The 23,796-nt window shown below is 43.9% G+C and overlaps 1 protein-coding gene across 8 annotated transcripts in view; it reads right to left on the reverse strand.

Moving 5' to 3' along the window:
- akap11 (A kinase (PRKA) anchor protein 11) overlaps window positions 1-23,796 on the reverse strand; it is a 104,597-nt gene that overhangs the window by 25,662 nt on the left and 55,139 nt on the right. For 7 of the 8 annotated variants that reach the window (XM_043694429.1, XM_043694438.1, XM_043694432.1 and 4 more), the window contains 2 exons: window positions 11,891-12,046; window positions 7,442-7,525 (listed from right to left, as the gene is read on the reverse strand). In XM_043694429.1, the coding sequence (XP_043550364.1) occupies window positions 7,442-7,525; window positions 11,891-12,046 (240 nt within the window). The remainder of the gene's footprint in view (window positions 1-7,441; window positions 7,526-11,890; window positions 12,047-23,796) is intronic. The other variant, XM_043694439.1, reaches the window with a different exon arrangement.

Here is a 23,796-nt window from a genome sequence, read left to right on the forward strand (position 1 = left end):
TCATACCCCTCAATCATGTCCCCCCTCACACTTCTCTGCTCTAAAGAAAACAACCCAAGCTTAGCTAGTCTCTCCTTAAGGTGCAACTGCTGCAATCCAGGCAATGTGCTGGTGAATCTCCTCTGTACACCCTCTCCACATCCTTCCTGTATTGATGATCAGAACTGCACACAGTACTCAAGCTGTGGCCTATCCAATGCTCTGTGTAACCTCAACAGTATTGTCTTGCTCTTAAGTCCTATGCCAGTACAAATGAAAGAATGCGTCCCATATGCCTTTTTAACTATCCTATTCACGTGCTCTGCAGACAAGGAATTATAACCTCAAGATCCCTCTGTTTCTCTGAGTTACCCAGAATCCTGTGACTTATTTAATACTCCCTTATCTTGCACTTTGGAAGAAACATCACCTCATACTTATCAGGGGTAAATAACACCTGCCACTGCTCAGCCCATCTGATCAACCCATTTATATCTTCCTGTAACCTACAACCATCTTCTTCACAATTAATCTCCTGACCAATCTTGGTGTCATCTGCAAACTGGCTTAACATTTCCCCCACATTTTCATCTGCAACATTTATGTATATTAACAAACAAAAAAGGGTCCCAGTATGGATCCTTGTGATACACAGCTGGACACTAACCTCCAGTCATTTGAACAACTTTCTACCACTACTGCGTGTGCCTTATTACTAAGCCAATTTCTGACTCAAGTTTCCCTCAATTCCATGTGCTTTAACCTTCTCAGTCAGTCTCTCATTTGGTATGTTGTCAAAAGCTTTGCTAAAATCCATATGAACTGTATCCATTGAACTTCCTTAATGACGGTGAGGTACCTGAGGACTGTAGGGTGGCTAATGCTGTGCCTTTATTTAAGAAAGACTGTAAGGGGATTTCTTGATCTTTATTCCATTTTGTAGACATTAAATAAATCCAATTTATATTTTCTGACTTGTATTTCTTAGTTAGAACTCCACAAGGCTCAGTGAAGATTCTTCAACCTGATTAGTTGAGTCGTCACTGTTCCTTGTCCAACACACAACTAACACAGATTAGTTATACAGGGTGCTACACCACAAAGATGTCAAATTAGAGTAAATCTATTCTGAAAAGCGCACAAAACTGAGGGCAGTGTCAATGATGTAAAAAGATGAGTGCTGGCCCTTTATTGCTAAGGGTAGATTCGTAACTGACTGTGACCATTTAGCTAATTATTTGTGCTTCTGTGTTTGTATAATCTAGATTCTTATCAGACAGCCAGCAGAGGACTTTTAAACTTTATGACTAGGCAGGCAGATTCAACACACAAACAACAACACTGAAACCCAGGGGAGAAACACCATGTGACTCCCAAATTGAGAATTTAGGAAAAAATTAGTGTGGGGAAACTGCTGAGTGAAGAATTGAGGTGGAAAATAATACGAGTTAGATACAATAATCCAGTCATGGTAGATTGTACATAATTATCATCTTTGAATGTTTAGTCTGAAGGCATTGCAAAATTCCCTTAGATTTGCCGCAAATATGTTGGACAGATGTTTTGCTAATTGCCAATGACTTAACGGAAGTATGGAAATACTTTGCACACAAGTTAAATTCCCACAGAACTGGGAGTCACAGAACACAGAACATGGAACAGTACAGCACAGGAATAGGCCATTCAGCCCACCATGTCTGAGGCGACCATGATACTATTCTAAACTAATTCCATCTGTCTGCAATGGTCCACATCCGTCTATGCTCTGCTTGGTCACGTACCTGTCTAAATGCTTCTTAAATGTTCTATCACATCTCTCTACTATCTCCCCTGGTAGAATGTTCCAGGCACATAAAACCCTCTCTGTTAAAAAAAAACTTGCTACCTCTTACCTTAAACCTGTGCCCTCTAGTATTTCACATTTCCACTCCGGGAAGGAGACTTCAACCTATTCATGCCTCTCAATTTCATATACTTCTATCAAGTCGTCCCTCAGTTTCTGATGCACTGGGGAAAACAATCCAAGTTTGTCCAACTTCCCCTTTTGGCTCATCACTCCAATCAGACACAGTGGCTCAGTTTATAGCACTGCTGCCTCACAGCACCTAGGCCCTGGGTTCAATTCCAGCCCCAGGTGACCGTCAGTGTGGAGTCTGCACATTCTCCCAGTGTCTGCGTGGGTTTCTTCTGGGTGCTCTGGTTTCCTCCCACAGTCTGAAGATGTGTATGACTGGGTGGATTGGCTATACGAAATTGCCCAGAGTCCAGGGATGTGTTGATTGGGTGGTTTAGCCATGGGAAATGCAGGGTTAAAAGGATAGGGTAGGGGATATCAATGTTCCTAGGGGTCTGGCCAATTATAGTATAATTTCTTCTTGCATTTGACCTCCTGAAGTGCATCACATCACACTTTTTAAAAAAAGAATCGCTCACAGGTTATGGGTGCCCCTGGCTCAGCCAACATTCATTGCCCTTCAAGAGTTAACCACATTGCTGTGGGTGGGGAGTGACTTGTAGGCCAGACCAGGTAAGGATGGCAGCTTCCTTCCCCAAAGGACATTAGTGAACCAGATAGGCTTTTCCTGACAAGTGACAATGATTTCATGGTCATTGTTAGACTTTCAATTTCAGATATTCATTGAATTCAAATTCCATCATCATCTGCCACGGTAGGATGTGTGCTCAGGTCCCCAGAACATTACCTGGGTCTCTGGATGAATATTCCAGCAATAATACCACAAGGCCATTGTCTCCTCTAATTCTCCAGATTAAACTCCATTTGCCATTTCTTCGTCCAAATTCACAATGGACCTATACCCTGCTGTATCCTTTGATATTGTTTCTCACAACCACAATTCCAATCAGACTACTGACATTTTGATCCACATCATTTACATATTGTACAAACAGCACTGATGGTTGTGGAACACCACTGGTCACAGACCGCCAGTCCGAAAAAACCCCTCCACAACTAACTCACAATGGATTCCATGCAATTTGATCTTCTGGACCAGTTTCCATAAAAAATCTTGTTGAATGCTTTAGTATAATCTATGTCGACAGCATCCAGTGCCTTACACTCAACAATTATCTTTGTCACTTGCTCAAAAAACTCAATCAAGTTTGTGAGGCAAGATGTTCCTATATAAAGTCATGCTGGGTATTCCTAATAAGTCCATTCTTCTCCAAATGCAAGTAAGTCCTTTCCCTAAGAACCTTATCCAATAATTTCCCTATCACAGATGTAAGGCTCACCAGCCAATAATTTCCTGGAATATCCCTGTTGCCCTTCATGAACAAAGGAACAACAATGGCTATGCTCTAGTTTTCTGGAACTTCATCTGTACAATCTCTTCCTGTGCCTCCTTGTATCCTGAGATAGATCCCATCAGGCCCTGGGGTCTGATCTACATTAAACTTTTTTCAGGATACCCAACACTACCTCCTCCTTAATATTGACATGCCTTAGAATATCAACAAACACCACTCTAAACTTACCATCATTCATGTCTTTCTCCTTGGTGACTAACTGATGCAAAGTGCTCACTAGGATCTCATCCACGTCTGGCTGCGCACATGAATTCTCTTCTTTGTCCCTGAACAGACCTAGCCTTTCCTTAGTTACTCTCTTGCTTTAGCGATGATGCTGCCCCTTGAACGAGGTTATTTTGCCCTTGGATTTTGTCAAGAGGGGTCTTAAAGGCAGAGGTTCTGATATATCTGGAAATATCAACTTTTAATTTTTTTAAAAAGGCACTTGTACAATGAAAAGGGAGTGGCCAGTTCTCCCAGTTCTGGGTTTTATTTTCTAGTTTTGGGTTAGTTTTAGCTGGGGCCCGAAGAAACAGTTCCATGCTGATCCTCTCTATCTCTGCAATCTCTCTCCTGTAAGATCCTGTGCCTGAATTTATGTTTCTCTCAAGGGGTGTGTTTTGGGATGTTGCAGGAAATCAGAACAGCTCTTTGTTAAGTTGTGCATTCGTGTCGGTTGGGTTTTCAAATAGTTACTTTATTCTAAATTCAGTTTTCTTTTGTTTGTGAGTGAATAAATTCTGTTTTGTTTAAAACACAGTGGTTTGACCAGCTGCATTGCTCCTGGAATATTCACCTTACATCTGCTTAAAACACTAGAACGGTTAGGGTCTTGGCTACCTTCTTAAAATGTTTTTTTTGGGGCGGGGGCTGGGGTCTGACCTGGCCAATAACACTCTGAATATGTATCAATGCCTTGGAATTCTCCTAATCCCACTTATGAAGGACATTTCATGGTCCCTTCTAGCCTTCCTAATTTCTTTAAGTTCTTTTCTCCTTCTGCTATACTCAAGGGCCTTATTGTTTTCAGATATTGAATGCTGGAGATCACAGCAGGTCAGACAGCATCCAAGGAGAGAGAGCAAGCTAACGTTTCCAGTCCGGATGACTAGATCAGAGCTTCACTTCAGTATAGATTCCAGCATCTGCAGTAATTTGTTCCGACCTTGTTTGATTCCTGTTTCCTTTTCCTGCTTCTTTTTTCAAAACTAATTTCACAGCATCAATCATCATTTGGGGTTCCCAAATCTTGCCATCCTTATTTTTCATTCTCACAGGAGCATGCTGGTCCTGAACACTGGTCAACGAGTTTTTAAAAAGACTAACACGTCAGATGTGGATTTCAAACAGCCCATTTTTTCCAGTTCATGTCCAATACTGTTGTAATTAGCCTTCCCTAAATTTAGCACTTTCACCTGAGGACCAGTCTTATCCCTTTCCATAACGATCTTAAAACGTATGGAATTATGATGACTGGTCCCAAAATGTGCCCCCACCAAAACTTAACCACTTGGCCATGCTCATTCCCCAACACAAGGTCCAATGCGATCTCTTCTCTTGTTGGAGTATTTACACTGTTTCAAGAATCCCTCCTGGATAGATCTCCTTAATTTGGCCTGAGTCCCTGGCACTAAGGGAGATCAATCAATATTGGAAAAAATACGATCACTCACCATCACAACCCTGAGTTTTACAACATGGAAAGAAGCCTTTTGGTCCATTGTGCTGGCATCAAACACCAAGATACTCTGGCCCTATTTTTCAGCATTTGGCCCTCAGTCTTGCATGCTCCGGTGCTTCAATTGGTCGTCTAAATACTTATTAAATGCTGTGACGGTTCCCACCACTTCCACCCTTTCAGCTAGTAAGTTCCAGATCCTCGTCACTGTCTGGGTGAGGAGCTTCTTTCTTAAATCCCCTCTGAACCTCCTGCCCTTTACTTTAAACCTCTACTCATTGATTCCTCTAAGGAGAAACATTTGCTCTTCAATTTTACACACCTCGATCAAATTATGTCAGTCTTCTCTGCTCCAAACCAAAAACCTCCAAATCTAGATTCTCTTTGCAGCTGAAACCCTCCAGCCCAGGCACCATCCTGGTGAATTTCCTCTGCAGCCTCTCGAGCACTGTCACATCCTTGCTAAAGTTTAGCAACCAGAACTGTGCACCACTTAGGCCAACCAAACTTTATATACAGCTCCATCAAAACAACCCTGCTCTTGTATTCATTGCCTCAACTAATAAAGGCAAGTGTCCTGTGTGTTTTTTTTGCTATCCAGCTGTTCTGTTGCCTTCAAGGACCTATGCACATACATAACAACATCCTTTTCATCCTTTGCACTTCCTAAGCTCCTATCATTCATCGTGTACTCCCTTGCCTCGTTAGACCATGTTAGTCGTGCAACACCCTACATTTTTCATGACTAAATTTCATTTCCCACTGTTCACTGCATCTGATCAGCCCCATCTGTATTATGTAGTCTAAGGCATTGTGAGAGGGCACAGGCATGGTGGGCTGATAGGTCTCTTTTTTTTCTATGCTGCACTGTTTTATATTGTTCTCCTTATTTACTGCACTGCCAATTTTCACATCATCTAAAAACTTACTGATCGAACCACCTACAGTCATGACTAGATCATTAGTGTACACTACAAACTGTACTTGACCCAGCACTGAACTCTGCAATATGCCACTTGCGAAAGTGAAGACGATAGATACTGGAGAACAGAGTCAAAAGTGTGGTGTTGGAAAAGCACAGCAGGTCAGGCAGCATCCGAGGAGAAGGAAAATCAAAGCTTCGGGCAAAAGGCCTTCATCAGGAATGAGGCTGGGAGTCTCGGGCAGTGGAGAGATAAATGGGAGGGGGAGTGGGGGGAACATAGCTGAGAATATGGTAGGTGGGAAGGAAGATGGGCAGGTAGGACAGTCCTGAGGCAGAAAATGAAGCATTCTTCCTCCAGGAATCGAGTGGCTAGGGAGTGGTGATGGAGGAGGCCAGGACCTGCATGTCTTCGGCGGAGTGGGAGGGGGAGTTAATGTGTTTGGCCATGGGGCGGTGGGGTTGGTTGGTGCATGTATCCCTCTGAAGCATTTGAGAGTAGGTGTCCTGTCTCCCAGTGTAGAGGAGACAGCATCGGCAGCAACGAATACAGTAAGTGACGTGTGGAAGTGCAGGTGAAACTTTAATGGATGTGGAAGGTTCCTTTGGGGCCTTGGATGGAGGGGAGGGAGGAGATGTGGTGGGGAGGGAAGGGGTGGGGTCCACTTGTAGGTTGGCAATATGTCACTTGCCACAGGTCCTTGCCAAAAGCCTTAGTGAAGTACATGGACTACCCTCATCCACACATCTAGCCACCACCTCAAAAAATTCAATCAATCTGTCAGGTATGAGCAACCCTGATAACCATCCTTCATGAATCCTCATCATTTCAGGTGGACTGGAAATCTTCCCCCTCAGCAGTTTAATGTGAGGAATGACAAAGGAACATGGAAATCCCATGACATTATCATTCTTGTTCAGTATAGCAAAAATGGGATATTTAAAGGGGAATTTTCTCTGGGTCATATCAAGGAATTAAATAATGAATGTCATGGTGTTAGATGTGGGATTATAACCTAGTTTTCAACTTCTTGCCTGGATTCCCAGCCAGCAAGGCTTCTTGCTGAGCATGCAATTTTTTTTTCAAATTAACCTGTTCAGACATTTTATGACACACCTCCAAGAAGGTGGGCCTTGAACCTGGATCTTCTAGACCAGAGGAAGGGACACTGTCACTGCATCACAAAAACTCCTTTGCCGAGTGACAGTTCTTACTGAAGAAACCGAATTTAACGTAGTCATATTCTATGCCTGGTTCAGGTGATACTGTGTTAATTAAATGCAGAGCCGTTAAACATGAAATATCATGAGAAGCAAGCGAGACCCAGATTGCACAAAACACCACATTGAGAAAGAAAGCAATGATTTCTTTGAAGGCAATTTGCATGAAAAAAGTCTTAAGTGATATTGCACTTCAAATTTAATTGCAGACCTGTCTAAAGGTCTTTCATTACACACACATGCTACTTAACAGCTTCAGTTCCAAAGGCATGCAGTCAATAAAACTTCCTAGATCAAACCAATTTTCATGAAACCTAGACTGGACCAACCTGTCTGATGGTGGAAAGGATATATTCTCCTCATATATATCTCCTTCTAACCCCAGACTGCTCCAGCTACTGCTGTTGCCATTACTGCCAGAAAGGAAAACAAAGGCAGTGGACATTGAGTGACTGACCATAGTTTCTCATTACCTTTCCGAGCAACATTGCTTGGTCAAACCAGACATAAAGAGCAATTTTAAAAACACAGGGATGGTGCATTTCCATTGTCTGGTCCTGTACCCACATGAAATTCAGCAGCTTCTTTCACATCATACATACAAAAACAGATACTTGGGATACTTTTTAACAACAGGTGGGTAGTGTTGGCTATTTTCATCATTAAAGGGAAAAATTAGCCAACTCTCACTACCAACAATTATCTCCAGTCAGTGTTAATTTAATGGGGGATAAAACTGGGTATAACACCTAGTCCTGATGCACTATTTGCTGAATTGCCTGAATCAATCAAGTGCCATGCTGTGAAATTTGGTCAGTCTTGTGCTATCATCTATATATTTGTTTATTAATGTTAACCTTTCTCCTCTGCTAGCCTATGTTTGTGCCAGCTCTGGAGTTTCAAAATTAGCCTAAGCAAATGGAACGAGACTAACATGTTTAATTTGGCTAAAACCAGTAACCACGAAGTAATGGTTACCATTTACGTAAGAAAAATTATTACTTTTATTCGCTAGGAGCTGTGAAGATATTTAGAGAAAACAAATTCTCCATTATATTTCTAACATGCACGGGATGGAACAATGAAGAAAGCAAGATTCATACATGAACATCAATCAAATAACGAATGCCTCAGGTTTTCGGTACAATATTAAAAAAGATACTGCATTGCTTCACCGTGTGGGTGGCACGGTGGCACAGTGGTTAGCACTGCTGCCTCACAGCGCCAGAGACCGGGGTTCAATTCCCGCCTCAGGCGACTGACTGTGTGGAGTTTGCACATTCTCCCCGTGTCTGCGTGGGTTTCCTCCGGTTTCCTCCTACAGTCCAAAAAATGTGCAGGTTAGGTGAATTGGCCATGCTAAATTGCCTGTAGTGTTAGGTGCAGGGGTAAATGTAGGGGAATGGGTCTGGGTGGATGCGCTTCGGCGGGTCAGTGTGGATTTGTTGGGCTGAAGGGCCTGTTTCCACACTGTAAGTAATCTAATCTAGATTAGATTACTTACAGTGTGGAAACAGGCCCTTCGGCCCAACAAGTCCACACCGACCCGCCGAAGCATAACCCACCCATTCCCCTACATTTACCCCTTTACCTAACACTACGGGCAATTTAGCACAGCCAATTCACCTGACCTGCGCATTTTTGGACTGTGGGAGGAAACCGGAGCACCCGGAGGAAACCCACGCAGACACGGGGAGAATGTGCAAACTCCACACAGTCAGTTGCCTGAGTCGGGAATTGAACCCGGGTGTCTGGCGCTGTGAGGCAGCAGTGCTAACCACTGTGCCACCGTGCCGCCCACGTTGGCATTATTTGACGAATATATCATGACGGAGAAATCTTGGCGAGATGCAACGTGACCTGGATGTCATGGTGGAACAGTCACTTAAGGGTGGCATACAGGTGCACCAGGCAGTGAGGAAAGCTGATGGCATGGTCTCTTTCATAGTGAGAGGATTTGCGTATCGGCGTAAGGATGGCTTGCTGCAGTTTTACAGGGCCTTGGTGAGGCCACAACGCGAGTATTGTGTGCAATTTTGGTCTCCTAGTCTCAGGACAGACATCCTTGTTTTTGGAGGAGTCCAGCAAAGGTTCACCGGATTGATTCCGGGATGGCAGGACTGACATATGCAGAAAGACTGAGCTTGTACTCAGTGGAACTGAGAAGAATGTGATGGGGTGGGGGGCAAGGGGGAAAAAGGATGGGGATCTCATTGAAACATTTAAAGTCTTAATGAGACTGGACAAGTTAGATGCAGGATGAATGTTGGGTAAAGTCACTTAATGGTAAGGTCCTAGGGAGTGTTGCTGAACAAAGAGACCTTGGAGTGCAAGTTCATAGCTCCTTGAAAGTGGAGTCGCAGGTAGATAGGAAGGTGAAGGTGGTGTTTGGTATGCATTCCGTTATTGGTCAGAGTATTGAATACTGGAGTTGGGACGTCATGATGCGGCTGTACAGGACATTGGTTAGGCCACTGTTGAAATAGTGTGTGAAATTCTGGTCTCCTTCCTATCGGAAAGATGTTGTGAAACTTGAAAGGGTTCAGAAAAGATTGACAAGGATGTTGCCAGGGTTGGAGGATTTGAGCTATAGGGAGAGGCTGAACAGGCTGGGGCTGTTTTCCCTGGAGTGTCGGAGGCTGAGGGGTGACCTTATAGAGGTTTACAAAATTATAAGGGGCATGGATAGGATAAATAGACAAAGTATTTTCCCTGGGGTCGGGGAGTCCAGAACTAGAGGGCATAGGTTTAGGGTGAGAGAGGAAAGATATAAAAGAGACCTAAGGGGCAACTTTTTCACGCAGAGGATGGGACGTGTATGGAATGAGCTGCCAGAGGAAGTGGTGGAGGCTGGTACAATTGCAACATTTAAAAGGCATTTGGATGGGTATATGAATAGGAAGGGTTTGGAGGGATATGGACCGGGTGCTGACAGGTGGGACTAGATTGGGTTGGGATATCTGGTCGGTATGAACGGGTTGGACCGAAGGGTCTGTTTCCATGCTGCACATCTCTATGACTCTATGACTCCAACTAGATGTCACAGTCTAAGAATAAGGAGTGAGCCATTCAGGAAGGGGAAGAATTCCTTCACTGAGACAGTTGTGAACCTGTGGAATTCTCTACCACAGAAAGCTGTTGGGGCCAGTTTGTTAGATATATTCTAGAGGGAGAGAAAACAGAAGTGAGAGTGGGATACGGAAATTGCGTGAGTAACCATGATCGTACTGAATGGCGGTGTATGCTCGAAGTGCTGAAATGGCCTACTCCTGCGTTTCTATTTTCTTTAATAACAATAATTGTGTACAGATGTTTCTCTGTATATTTAGGATTTGCCCATTAGTCTGAATGATCAATTTTAGTGCTTGTGTACTTTACTCTCTCAAAAATCAAACAACAAGCACCCACTCCCCTCAAGCCAAACGATACTTAGGGTTGATGTATACCTGCAAGTGTATGATACAGTAGTTTTGAGTAGCTTAAGTTAGGAGAAAGTGAGAAACATTTCAAACTGTGACTGTGGAAAAAGTGATTTGCCAGTGAAAATAAAAACAGAAAATGAAGTGTGAATTAACCGAGGGTTTATGCTGACATGGGGAACTGATAGGGTAGATAGAGATACTATTTCCCCTGCTGGAGCAGTCTACAACATGGAATCAGAACCTTGAAATTAGAGCTAGGCTATTCTGGGGTGATGCCAGGACACATCGTAAAACTAAGAATAACGGGCGACTGCAAGATTTCGCAAACAGCTGCTGAGATTAGATCGAATCAAACTGCTAAACCAAAGATTTAATATTTTTTAAAAATATTCAATAGCATTAGGTATTATGTAAATGAGGTGGGTAGACAGAGTTAAGATACAGATCAGTCTTAATCTAACTGAATGGCAAAACAGGCTCAAGGGGATCAATGACCTACTTCTGACATTTTTCACCATCTAAAAATAGGCAGAGAGCATGTAGTCTCACCAATAACTCATCTCTTTTCTCTCATATCTAACCACCTTGTCCCTAATGTGGTTGAATTGTGAAATGAAAACTAAACAAAACTTTTTAAAATAGCTAATCCACTTTCAGCAAGTGAAAACCAATTTCCATTTCGTGTTAACCTGATGGACTGGTTTATCTGCCCCAGCCTATATAATTGGAGCGAGTTCAAACAGGTACAAGAATGTGAAATCAGACAGCTCTGACCAATTTTTTAAAGTTCATTATCTTCAATGGAATTGAACAAAGGACGTTAAAAGCTCAGCATATACAGAACAAAACAGGCTTCAAAGTTAATCAAGATCTTTCAGCTTTCTAAAGCTTTGCTCATTTGTCAATTTTTTTTATTCCCATCAAGTCTCTTCCTATGTACTGGCTGCTGAACAGGCGATAAAATGGAAACCATATTAAGTTGATCAAGCATCTGCAAAAACATTTAATGAATTTGTTGAATCAATCTGAATGTACCTGATGGGACAAACTTTAAGCATAAAGAGGTAAATATTCTGCAAGGGAAGCTAAACAACCTTTCTCTATTTTTACCAGTCACCACTGTATCGGTTTGCATAAAACCAGAAGGACATAACCATTAAAGATACTTGCTAGTACTTTGGGTTTGGAATAAAGATAGCTGCTTCATAATTTGTTAACTTTAGCTGATTTCATGATGCACTGTTTCTTGGAGGCAAACTGCTAAAACTGTGCACACGTCAATATATCAGATCACTGTATATTATTTCAAAGGGGCTAACTATGTTTGAAACATGAATTGGCACAACTGAGATTTACCTGTCACTGAGGTGCAGGAAGCTGCTGGTTTCATCTGGATGCTCATCTTCAAAACTCAGATTGGACCAGCTGCCAGTACTGTCATCACCGACGCTGAGACTAAGCTGTTGACTGGTGGTGGAATCACTTGATCGCATTCCATCCTTGAGACTGGCACTAGATGCAAAGTACAAAAGACTTAATTACTTTATTTTCAAAAAATGCGATATATAAACTATTACACTGCTGAAATAATCAACTCGCCATTTTTCAACCATGTGAATGTTTTATTGTTGCATATGCAGATCTTGAATATTCAGGTTTTATGAAAGGCAAAATGAAAGACCTGCAGCTGCATGCAATAATGTCTAATATTCTTGCTACAGTTTCTTTCATTCAGTGAGCATCATATTATATTCAAGACAGCGCAAACACTAACCAGCCATTGAATTACCAGCCGTCGAATCATAAAAATAGAAGGTAGCCTTTCAACACTGGCTCATTACCACCGTTCACGCACTCAAGAGGAATTAAAGGCCCGCAACAAACATTGCCTTCGCCTATCACATCCTCCCAATCGATGAGAAAAAACATTATCATTTGGGTTGAATTTAAATTTGAATTTACACTTCAAGATTGAGAGTGTTCTCTTATAGAGACATGGAGTTCCAAAGTTGCCCATGTAGTATAGGTTAGAGACAGAAAAACTGCAGATGTTGGAATCCAAAACAGACAGGCCAGAGGCTGGACGAACATAGCAAGCCAGGCAGCATCAGGAGGTGGAGAAGTCAATGTTTTGGGTGTAACCCTTCTTCAGGACTGGGAGTGGGTGTGGGGGGAGCTACAGATAAGGGGATGGTGGGGGCAGGGTGATGAAGTGGGGATAGGTGAAGACAGGTAGAGGGTACGGCCTGGTTGGTCAATGGGACAAATTAATCCTGTTGGTGGCAGGGATGGGGTGGAAGGGATGGGGATGGGCTGGGAAGGGAGGTTATTTGAAACTGGACAACTCAACATTGAGTCCTCCAGGCTGTGGGCTTCCCGGGTGGAAGATGAGGTGTTGTTCCTTGTGGCAATGGAGGAGGCCAAGGTTGGTCATGTTGGAAAGGGAGTGGTTAGGGGAATTGAAATGGACGATGACTGGGAGGTCCAGTCAGCCCCTGCAGGCCCAGCTGCGATGGTCGGTCAACCGTCCCTAAATTTACATTCGGTCCCCCTGATATAAAGGCCACACTGGGAACACCTGATGCAGTAACTTAGGTTGGAAGAGAGACAGGTGAACCTCCGTCTCACCTGGAGGGATTGTTCAGGGCCTTGGACGGAGGTGAGGGGGATGGTGTACTGACAAGTTTTGCATCTTTTCTGGTTGCAGGGGAAGATACCTGGGGGTTTCGGGGAGGGGGCTAGAGTGGCGCAAACCAAGGACTGTCAAAGGGACCGGTCCTTGCGGAAGGCAGAGAGGGGTAGGGAGGGGGAAATGTTCTTGGTAGTGGGAACTAGTTGGCTGAAGTGTTTAAAGATGTGGAGACTGGTGGAGTGGTAGCTAAGGACAAGGGGGACTCTGTCTTTATTGTGCTGGGGGAGTGGTTTAGAGCAGTGGAACATAGAATGGAGGTGGTGCAGTGGAGGGCCGTCTGGATGATAGAGGGAGGAAAAGTACGTTGTAACAATTTCTTCCAGATGCCACCCAACCCTAACCTATGAGTTCCAGATCTGCTGAACATTTATGGCACTGCTTTGCAAGAGTGGGAAATGTTGGTCCTGCTTCACTCAGCTTCTCAGTCAAGCCATTGTTTCCTGTGAGGTCTTTCATTTCCTACACAATCAGATGCCATTTGTCCTTCACTTTCAATACGCAGAGTGTTCACTTCCAGCTCCAGACCACGTAACAGCTATAGAAATAAATTCAGGAATATGGGCAAGAGCTGGAAATGGATTGCTTATTGAACAAGCCAGTGCATTTTCAAAGGGTTTAATGACTTCCCATTAGAATCGTACTACTCAAATGTGTTTCAAACAATGTTCTCCCCTTTCATTTATTCACAAAATGTGGGTCAGCATTTATTGTCCATCTCTGAAGGAGGTAATACCTTTTGTCTTCTAGACAGCTGAAGGGTTTTCTAAGCCAGTTTGGAGCATTTCCAGCCAACCACACTGCTGACAGTTTGAGACTGCGTGTAGCCCTGAGCAGTTAAAGACAGTAGACTTCCTTTCCTGATGAACATTATCAGTTTTAACAGTTAGATAGGCATGATTAGTAACACACCTTTAAATTGGAATGCCCCAGCTGCTAGGCTCAGATCTGAACTGGTCTATCCAAAGCGACAGCTCAGGTCTCTGGATTACTAATCCAGCAACAAAGATTATGTTAAAGTACCCATTGTATGTTCCAGCTTGTATGACCTACAACCGTTACACAGTAAGAAATTCTGATAAACTGGATACTGGCAACTGTGAGACCTCTGTTCCAGGAACTCTGACATATGAAAGATCAAAAAACAGATCAAAACTTTACATTGCTTTAAATTTTCCATCACCCAAAGGTTAGCAGAGACTCTCTTCGGTACCAAATGATCACATCTGGCTTTGAAGAATGTGAATTTGAAGCAAGTCTTGAGCGTACTTTGGCAATATCAAGATTTTTTAAAGCACAAATGGTGAATTTGGACAACTGACAGAAATTTCTTAACCAAGTAATTCACTGAAAGTGGGTACAATAATCCCTTTTAACATATATCCTGAAAAATATACAACTAGAAGCCATGACAAAGGCACATTGGACCTCCCTCACCTCATTCAACACATTGACGGTTAAGCAGTGTTTGCTATAATTTACAAGTCTCCCACAAGGTCACTTTCAGTGAGGCAGATAGGTTCAAGGATGCTGCCTGAATGATGACAGGAATTGTCCAGAGCAAGGAGTTGACCTTGATAGGGTGTTGCAGACTTGCACATTCCAAGGTCCAAGACTACATGCTGAGGGATGCAGTACACCTTGGGACAATTGCTACTAGGATGTTGTGGGGTAAGACCACCATCTGAGGTTTTTCTGCCGAAGGTAACTGGGGGTCCATTCAGTTATTGGAACCCATCAACCCACCCCCTTTCCCAGTCATTTAGCATGAGACAGAGTGAAATGCTGGGAGTTAAGGTGAATGTGGGAGTTTAAGGGAAGTGCAGGAGGGAGACATTGCTGTGACCGTTGCTCTTACTACTTCCACAGGTTCAGTGCGGGTTGGAGTAGACCAGATGTTACCATTCAGAAAGTGAGTGGGACCAACAGGAACAACTGATTAGTGAGGAAGTCCTGGTGGGTATTTCCAAACTATTATTGTGTACCTTTACTTAAGCAAGGGTTCAGTCAAAAAAGAAAACAGCTGTTAAAAGGAGCAGAGGTGGCAATTAGTGGAGTAGCATTCACCTCCAGTCAGATGTGGGAGATCTGGGAGCAGTTGAATGTCCCTGGCGACTATGTCTGCAGGAAGCATGTCCCAACTGCAGCTCCTCTCAGAGCGAATGGCTTGGCTAGAGTGCAATTGGACACACTAAGGAGCATACAGGAGACAGAGAGCACACTCTAGATATAGTAACTTTCGGGAGGTGGTCACACTGCAAGTTCATTCAGGTAGATGGACGATGGACAACTGCCAACAGAGGTACAAACAAGCATACTGCTTCGGATACTGTTGTGGGGGAAATAGACCCTCAGGGGAAAATAGCAGCAGCAGCCAGGTCACTGGTACCACAGCTGGTTCTGGTGTAAAGCGGGATATGATAAAATCCAAGTGAGCAGCTGTGATAGGGATTCTCTAGTTGGAGGCACAGACTGGCATTTCTACAGGCATTCTTAGAGCAAGACTATAGGATGGTGCAGTTCCTCCAGAGTCAAGGATGCCTTGAGCGGTTGCAGCAATTTCTCAAAGGGAAGCATGAGCAGCCAGAGGTCATTGTACAGATTGGTGCAATGACATTGGTAGAAAAAGGATGAGGTCGTGCAGAGCAAATACAGGGAATTAGGCAGGAGGTTAAAGATCAGGACCTTAAGGGTAGTAACCTCTGGATTGCTCCTAGTGACAAGTGCTAGTGAGTAGGAATAGGAAGATAGGGCAGATGAATGCATGGCTGAGCAGTTGGTGCAGAGGGCAGAGGTTCAGACTTTTGCATCATTGGAATATTTTCTGAGGCAGAGGTGACCTGTACAAGATTAACAGGTTGTATCTGAAATGGAGGGAAACCAATATCTTGGCGATGAGATTTGCAAGAACTACTCAGGAGGGTTTAAACTATTTTGGCAGGGGTGTGACCCTAAACAGTAGTGAGGCAAAAGAGAAAAGGTTGAGGTTAGTACAGAAATTAAAGAGAATAAGTTAAATAGACAAGACAGGGTACAGCCTGCAGAGAATGAGCCAAGGCTGATAAATTAAACTGCATTTATTGTAATGCAAAAAGTCAGGTGGGTAAGGTTCCATGAACCCAGGGAATGTTGGTACATGGGACTGGGATATCACAGCTGTTACAGAAACATGGCTGAGGAAGGGATAGGACTGGCAGCTCAATGTTCTGGGGTACATACGCTATAGAAAGGATCGAAGGGGAGGCAAGAGAGGAAGGGAAGTGACGTTTTTGATTAGGGAAAGCATCACGGCAGTACTTACGAGAGAATATTCCTGAGGAATTGCCCGGTGAGGCTATATGCGAGGTGCTGCATTTTGGTAAGACAAATCAGAGCAGGACTTACACATTTAATGGTAGGGCCCTGGAGACTGTGGTCAAACAGAGGGATCCAGGGATGCAGATACTTGCAAGTGACTTGAAAGTGGCCTCACAGTTAGTCAGAGTGGTGAATACATTATTTGATATGTAAGCGTTCAGTGGTGGTCAGAAATGGAGTACAGGAGTATTATGTTACAGCTGTACAAGACATTGTTAAGCCCACATTTGGAGTATTGTGTACAATTCTGGTCGCCCTGCTAATAGGAGAGATGTTATCAAACCAGAAATGGTGTAAAAAAGATTTACATGGTTGTTACTGAGATTAAAAGATTCGAGTTATAAGGAGAGGCAGGATAGATATGGGCTTTTTCTCCCCAAAAGTGCAGGAGGCTGAGGGGTGATAGAGGTTTACAAGATCACAAGGGGCATAGACAAGATGAATAGCCAAAATCATTTCCCTGGGGAGGGGAGTCCAAACTAGAGGGCAAAGGTTTAAGGTGAAAGGATAAAGATTTCGAAGGGAACTGAGGGGCAACTTTATCCACACCAGAGGGTGGTGCGTATGTGGAACGAGCTATCAGATGAAGTGGCACAGGTGGGTACAATTACAACATTTAATAGACATTTGGACAGGTACATGGGTAGGAAAGGTTTCGAGGGATGTGGGCCAAATGCAGGCAAATGGGACTAGCTCAGTATGGGAAACTTGGTTGGCATGGTTGAACTGGGTCCAAGGGCCTGTTTCCATACTGTATACCTTGATGACTGGCTGCAGTCCAGAGTCATGAAGTTTCTGAAGTCAAGTTCAAGAGTCATCCAGGTAAAAAGTAATGGAAAGACCCCTTAGAAATAGAGTATACAATCCTACAGCACAGAGATAGGCCCTTTGATGCAAACTGATCCAAGCCAATCAAAATGTCCATCCAGCTAATCCCATTTCCCTGCACTGGGCCCATATCCTTCTAAACCTTTCATATCCATGTATTTGTCCAAATGCCTTTTAAATGTTGTTAATGTACCTGCCTCAACCATTTCCGTTGGCAGCTCATTTCACATGTGTACCACCCTCTGTGTAAAACATGTTGACCCTCAGGTTCCCTTTTATTCTTTCCTTTCTCACCTTAAACAGATCCCCTGTAGTCTGTGATTTCCCAACCCTGGGAAAAAGACTGAATACATTCATCCTATCCATACTTCTCATGATCTTATACACCTCTATAAGATCCCCCTCAATCTCCTATGCTCTAAAGAAAAAAGTCCTAGCTTGTCCAACCTCTCCCTATAACTTTGACCGTGGGCCAAAAGCCTTCTTCACTGCCCTGTCTACCTGTGACTCCACTTTCAGAGAACCATGCACCTCAACTCCAAGGTCCCTCTGTTCTACTACACTCCTTAAGACCCTACCATTCACCATGAAACTCCTACCTTAATTTGACTTTCCAAAATGCGAGACCTCACACTTGTCTATATGAAACTCTATTTACCATTTCTCGGCCAACTTCCCCAGCTGATCAAGTCCTGCTGCAATTTCTGAGAACCTTCCTCACTGTCCACAATACTGACTACTTTAGTGTCACCAACAAACTTAACCTTGTACATTCCAAACATGCCTTGTACATTCTCATCCCAATCATTGATACAGATAACAAACAGCATCGGGCCCAGCACCAACCCGAGGCACTCCACTCGACGTAGGCATCCAGTCCGACAAGCATCCTTCCACTATTACCCTCTGCTTCCTACTATCAAGCCAATTGTGTTTCCAATTTGCCAGCTCACACTAGATTCCATACGATCTAACCTTCCAGAGCAGCTTACCATATGGAACCTTATCAAAAGCCGTACTAAAGTTCATACAGACTACATGCATAGCCCTGCCCTCGTCAAACTTCTGGTCACTTCATAAAAGAACTCAAACAAATTTGTGAGGCAAGATCTCCCACGCACAAAACCGTGCTGTCTTTCTAAATGCATGTATATCTGATCTCTCAGGTTCTTCCCAAGTAACCTATCCACCATAGATGTTAAGCTTGCTGGTCTGTAGTCCCAAGGTTTTTCTTTGCAGCCCTTCTTGAATAAGGACTCATGATTCACCATCCTCCAGTCTTCCAGGACCTCACCCTGAATTTCTTCTGTAGCTTTTTGTAGTGTTCTTGGATCTACCTGGTCAGGACCAGGAGATTTAGTTACTTTCATACATTCTAAAATGTCCAACACCTCCTCTACTGTGATATGGACTGTCCCCAAGATATGATCACTAACTTCCCCAAGTTCTCGTGTCTTTCCCCATGGCAAACACAGAGGAGAAATATTCATTGAAGACTTCACCCACCTCCTGCAGTTCTACACCTACATCTCCACTTTGATCCATGACGGATCCTATTCTCTCTCCAATTCTTATTCCTTTAATGTACTTCAAGAACCTCTTTGGATTCACCCTAATCTTCTCAGCAAAGGCTACCTTGTGTCCCTTTTCGCCCTCCTGATATTGTTCTTCAGTAAACTCCTGTATAGCCACGACCAGCTATCCTTAGTAGCCACACACGCAGACAAGCAACATGAATTCGACTGGGACAACACTACCATTATAGGGCAAGCCAAACAAAGAACAGCCAGGGAATTCCTAGAAGCATGGCACGCATCCACAAACTCCAACAACAAACACATAGACCTGGACCCAATATACCGGCCACCACAGCGGACAGCTGAAACTGACAACCAAAAGCGGCAGGGACAGGCCACTATAAACACCGGAGGAAACACCACAGAAGCGCTTCACAGGAGGCTCCCAAGCACTGAGGATGTCACCTAGACAGGGGACGAAACATTTGCAACAAAAATTTCCAGCTCGGCGAACACAACCACAAGAACCTCTTTGGATTCACCCTAATCTTCTCAGCCAAGGCTACCTTGTGTCCCTTTTCGCCCTCCTGATATTGTTCTTCAGTAAACTCCTGTATAGCCACGACCAGCTATCCTTAGTAGCAGACGACAAGCAACATGAATTCGACTGGGACAACACTACCATTATAGGGCAAGCCAAACAAAGAACAGCCAGGGAATTGTGGAAACTCCTGTATTCCCAAAATACCTCCAGGGATTCCCTTGATCCCAGCTGCCTATACCTAAGCCACACCTTTTTTCTGGTCAAAGCCTCAATATCTCTTGTCATCCAGGGTTCCCTATTGCTGCCAACTTTGCCCTTCACCCTCACAGGAACATATCAACCTTGAACTCTAGCTATCTCACTTTTAATGGCCTCCCACTTGCCGGAGGTCCCCTGCAATCTCCTGACGAATTCCATCAAAATTCGCCTTGCCCCAATTTAGAATTTAAATCTGTAGGCCAGTTTTTCCCTCTCTCTAACTATTTTAGTTAGACACAGAACTATGGTCACTTGTGCCAAAGTGCTCCCCCACTGCCTCTTCGTCACCTGTCCTGCCCCATTTTCCAAGTCATGTTTTGCTCATTCCCAAGTAGACCCTCTGTATATTGCTTGTGGAAACTTCCCTCAATGTACTTGAATTCCACCCCAACTAAGCCCTTAACACTACAGCTGTCCTAGTTTTAAGTTAGGAAAATTAAAATCTCCTACTACGATAACCCCATTGCTCCTGCAGTCTCCCCAGTCTCTCTGCACTTTTGTTCCTCTAAATCCCGCTGACTATTTGGGGGCTTGTAGTACAACTCCAACACCGTCACCAACCCCTTTTATTTCTTAGCTCCAACCGCAAAGATGATTCTTCAGTTATTTCATTTGATTACTGCTGCAATACTCATCTTAATCAAAAATGTAACTCCCACTCCCCTCTTTCCACCACCTCTGTCCCAGCTAAAGCACCTGCACCCTGGCACATTAAGCTGCCGGTCCGATCCCTCCCTTAGCCATTTTTCTGGAATGGCTGTAATATCCCAGTCAGGCATATCTATCCACTCCATGTGTTCATTGGCTTTACTTGTCAGCCCTTTTGCATTGGAATTGATGCATTTTAACCAACCAGGCATTCCCTGCTCCCTATCATTTTCCAGCCTCACCTGTCTCTTCACATCACTATTTTTGATCATTGTATCTCCTTCCAGCCTTGCACTTGCCTCCCTGCTGTCAAGGATCCCACCTCCCCCCTGCCAACCTCGTTTAAAGCCACCCTTGCAGCACTAGCAAACCTGGCTGCCAAGATATTGGTCTCCCTCCAGTTCAGGTGCAAACCGTCCCTTCTAAACAGGTCACCTCCGTCCCAGAAAAGATCCCAATGATCTGCCCCCTGCACCAATATTTAGCCACACATTCATTTGCCACTTGTTCTTACCCTCACGAGCATATGGCACCAGAAGTAATCTGGACATCACCATCGAGGAGGTCCTGGCTTTTAATTATTTTCCTAGCTCTCTATAATCAGTCCGCAGGACCTCATTCCTATTTCTACCGATGTCATTTGTGTCAACATGCACAATGACTTCTGGCTGCTCACCCTCCCCCTTGAGAATGTTCTACAGCTGCTCAGACACATCCTGACCCTGGCACCACACCATCCTGGATTCCCCTTTGCAGCCACAGAATCTCCTGTTCCATAACTACAGTCTCCTGTCACTAAGGTCCTGTTTACCTTTGCCCTTTCCCACTGTGCCCCAGAGCCAGCTGTAGCGCCACTGAGCTGACTACTGCTGCTTTCCCCGAACGGTCATTCCCCCCACCAGGCGTATCCAAAATGGTATGGCCACAGGGGATTCCTGCACTCTCTGCCTACTCCCTTTACCTTTCCTGGTAGTCATCCAGGCTACTCTCTGCCTGCACCTTAGGTGTGACCACGTCACTAGGACTCTTATCTATAAAGCACTCAGCATCTCTGATGATCCTGAGTGCATCCAGCTCCAGCTCCCTAACACTGTCTCCCAGGAGCTGCAGCTGGGTGCACTTCCTGCAAGTGTAGTCATCCGGGATGACAGAAGTCTCCCTGAGCTCCCACATCCTGCAGGAGAAAAATGTGATTGCCCTAACTGCCGTCTCAACTGCTGTAAGACTAAAGAGGAAATTTAAAAAGACGGTGCTCAAGCTTACCTGGACTTTTGGTTGAGTTGCTGCTCTCTGGAGCCTCTTGAGCAAAAGCTTTACTACTTGTTTTTTACCAACAAATTTTGCAGGGGCACTTTTCTTTACCTGCCTCTTTTTTGTTTAATTTGAGGAGGGGGAAAGGAGGGGAACACTAAGGTGATGTAATGTTTGGGCCTTACGCACTCCACCAGGCCCACCACAATCTGCTCCTTAGTGTGGGCGGGTGTTTCCAGCCTGTAGTGTGTGCGCCAAAGAGATGCCTCTCCCTCTGCTGGATCTCATATCCCAGAAAATATTACACGCTGAGGAGAAATCTAAGTGAATTTGCAGACTTGATTTGATCCCAGGAGGAGATGCGAATGACCCTCAGAATCTCAGAGTGAATGAGCATAGAATAGGAAGTAAAGGGAGTACTACATTTACACAATTTTCTGATACAAAACAGTGTTAAGCTCGCCTTTGTTTAAAACTGTGAATACATTTGGGATAGCCTTCTTAATCCATCGTTGGATGGTCAAGTTTTTCTTTCGACATAATGGTCTCTCTGTAGGCCTCATAAAACCATGTCTATAGTATTTCTTTCACTCATTTAAAGGAAAGAGCATGTATCCAAAAATTGGGCCGATGAGCCTTCAACAGAAGCTTTGGCCAAAGAAATCGAATCTACGCAAGCTGCAATAAGCTGCAATCTTACCTGTCAAGCAGCAACCTCACTAATCAATTTAAGGACGTATGTTTAACAGGTTTATCTAAAGAGCTGGATTGAGAAAGCTATCACTTTACATATAATATTCATGTTATGTTTATACATGAACCATGATTGTCAAGCCAATAAAGGCCTATAGCATTACCAAAATTCCAACAAAGCTGCGATTGCATTAGTCAACGTTTGGTCCAAATGTCACACATTATATTTTCTTACAACCACTTTTTAAAACTATTAAACTGTGCCGGGGTGTTAGAAAACGCGCCAGAAAATAACATTTCCAACAAGATAGAATCCACTATCTACGCCTGACATTTAACAGCTTTATTATAGCTGAATCCCCCACTATCAACATCCTGCGGTGAGCACTGACCAGAAACTAAACTGGATCAGCCACATACTGTGGCAATGAGAACCGGCCAGTGTCTGTCCACTATCTACACGGTGTAAAAACAATGACTGCAGATGCTGGAAACCAGATTCTGGATTAGTGGTGCTAGAAGAGCACAGCAGTTCAGGCAGCATCCAAGGAGCTTCAAAATCGACGTTTCGGGCGAAAGCCCTTCATCAGGAATAAAGCCACTACCTACATGGTACAAGTGAGATGTGTGATGGGATAAGCGCAGATCCAACAAGTCAAGAAACTTGACATCATCCTGGATAAAGCAGCCAGCTTGACTGATACCCCATACTACTGCCTTCAAAACTCAAACATTCCACCACCGACGAGTCATAGCAGCAGTGTGTAGCACTGCAGCAAATTACAAAGGTACCTTTGACAGCATATTCCAAACCCAAGAATTCTACCGCCTTGAAGGACAAGGGCAGCAGATGCTTCAGAGTCACTGGGTCAAAATCCTGGAATGCCCTCTCGAACATCATTGAGAGTGTTCCTCTACAATAATGATAGCAGTGGTTCAAGGTGGCAATTCACCATCACCTTCTCAAAAGCAATACATGCTAGTTTAGACAGGCAGGAGACTGGAAGAACACAGCAAGCCAGGCAGCATCAGGGAGGTGGAAAAGTCAACGTTTCAGGTGTAACCGTTCTTCAGGACCTCCTCCATCTCCTGATGCTGCCTGTGTTCTTCCAGCCTCCTGCCTGTCTATTTTGGATTACAGCATGTGCAGTTTTATTTTGTCTCAATACATGCTAGTTTGGCAACATGTCAAAAATGGAAAAGTATGGAAAAGAATATTGGAATAGGCAAGTCAGGAAGTAAAAATATATAATTGAGGATTTCAGCAGCAGGTGAGATGAAGTACAGGCAGACCTGGACAATACATGACACGTGTGTGAATTTCCCTGCAGCACTCTGCAGCCAGAGTAAAAGATGATTGATTTGTTGTAAAATGGAGCTAGTGAAATAATGCTTCTCTCACACTTCCTCCAAATCATCATCAGATGTTTGCACATTATTCTGATCTGCCCAAGCTTTCATGCTGTTAAGACTTAAC

This window comes from Chiloscyllium plagiosum, chromosome 7, assembly GCF_004010195.1.
Source record: "Chiloscyllium plagiosum isolate BGI_BamShark_2017 chromosome 7, ASM401019v2, whole genome shotgun sequence".
NCBI lineage: Eukaryota > Metazoa > Chordata > Chondrichthyes > Orectolobiformes > Hemiscylliidae > Chiloscyllium > Chiloscyllium plagiosum.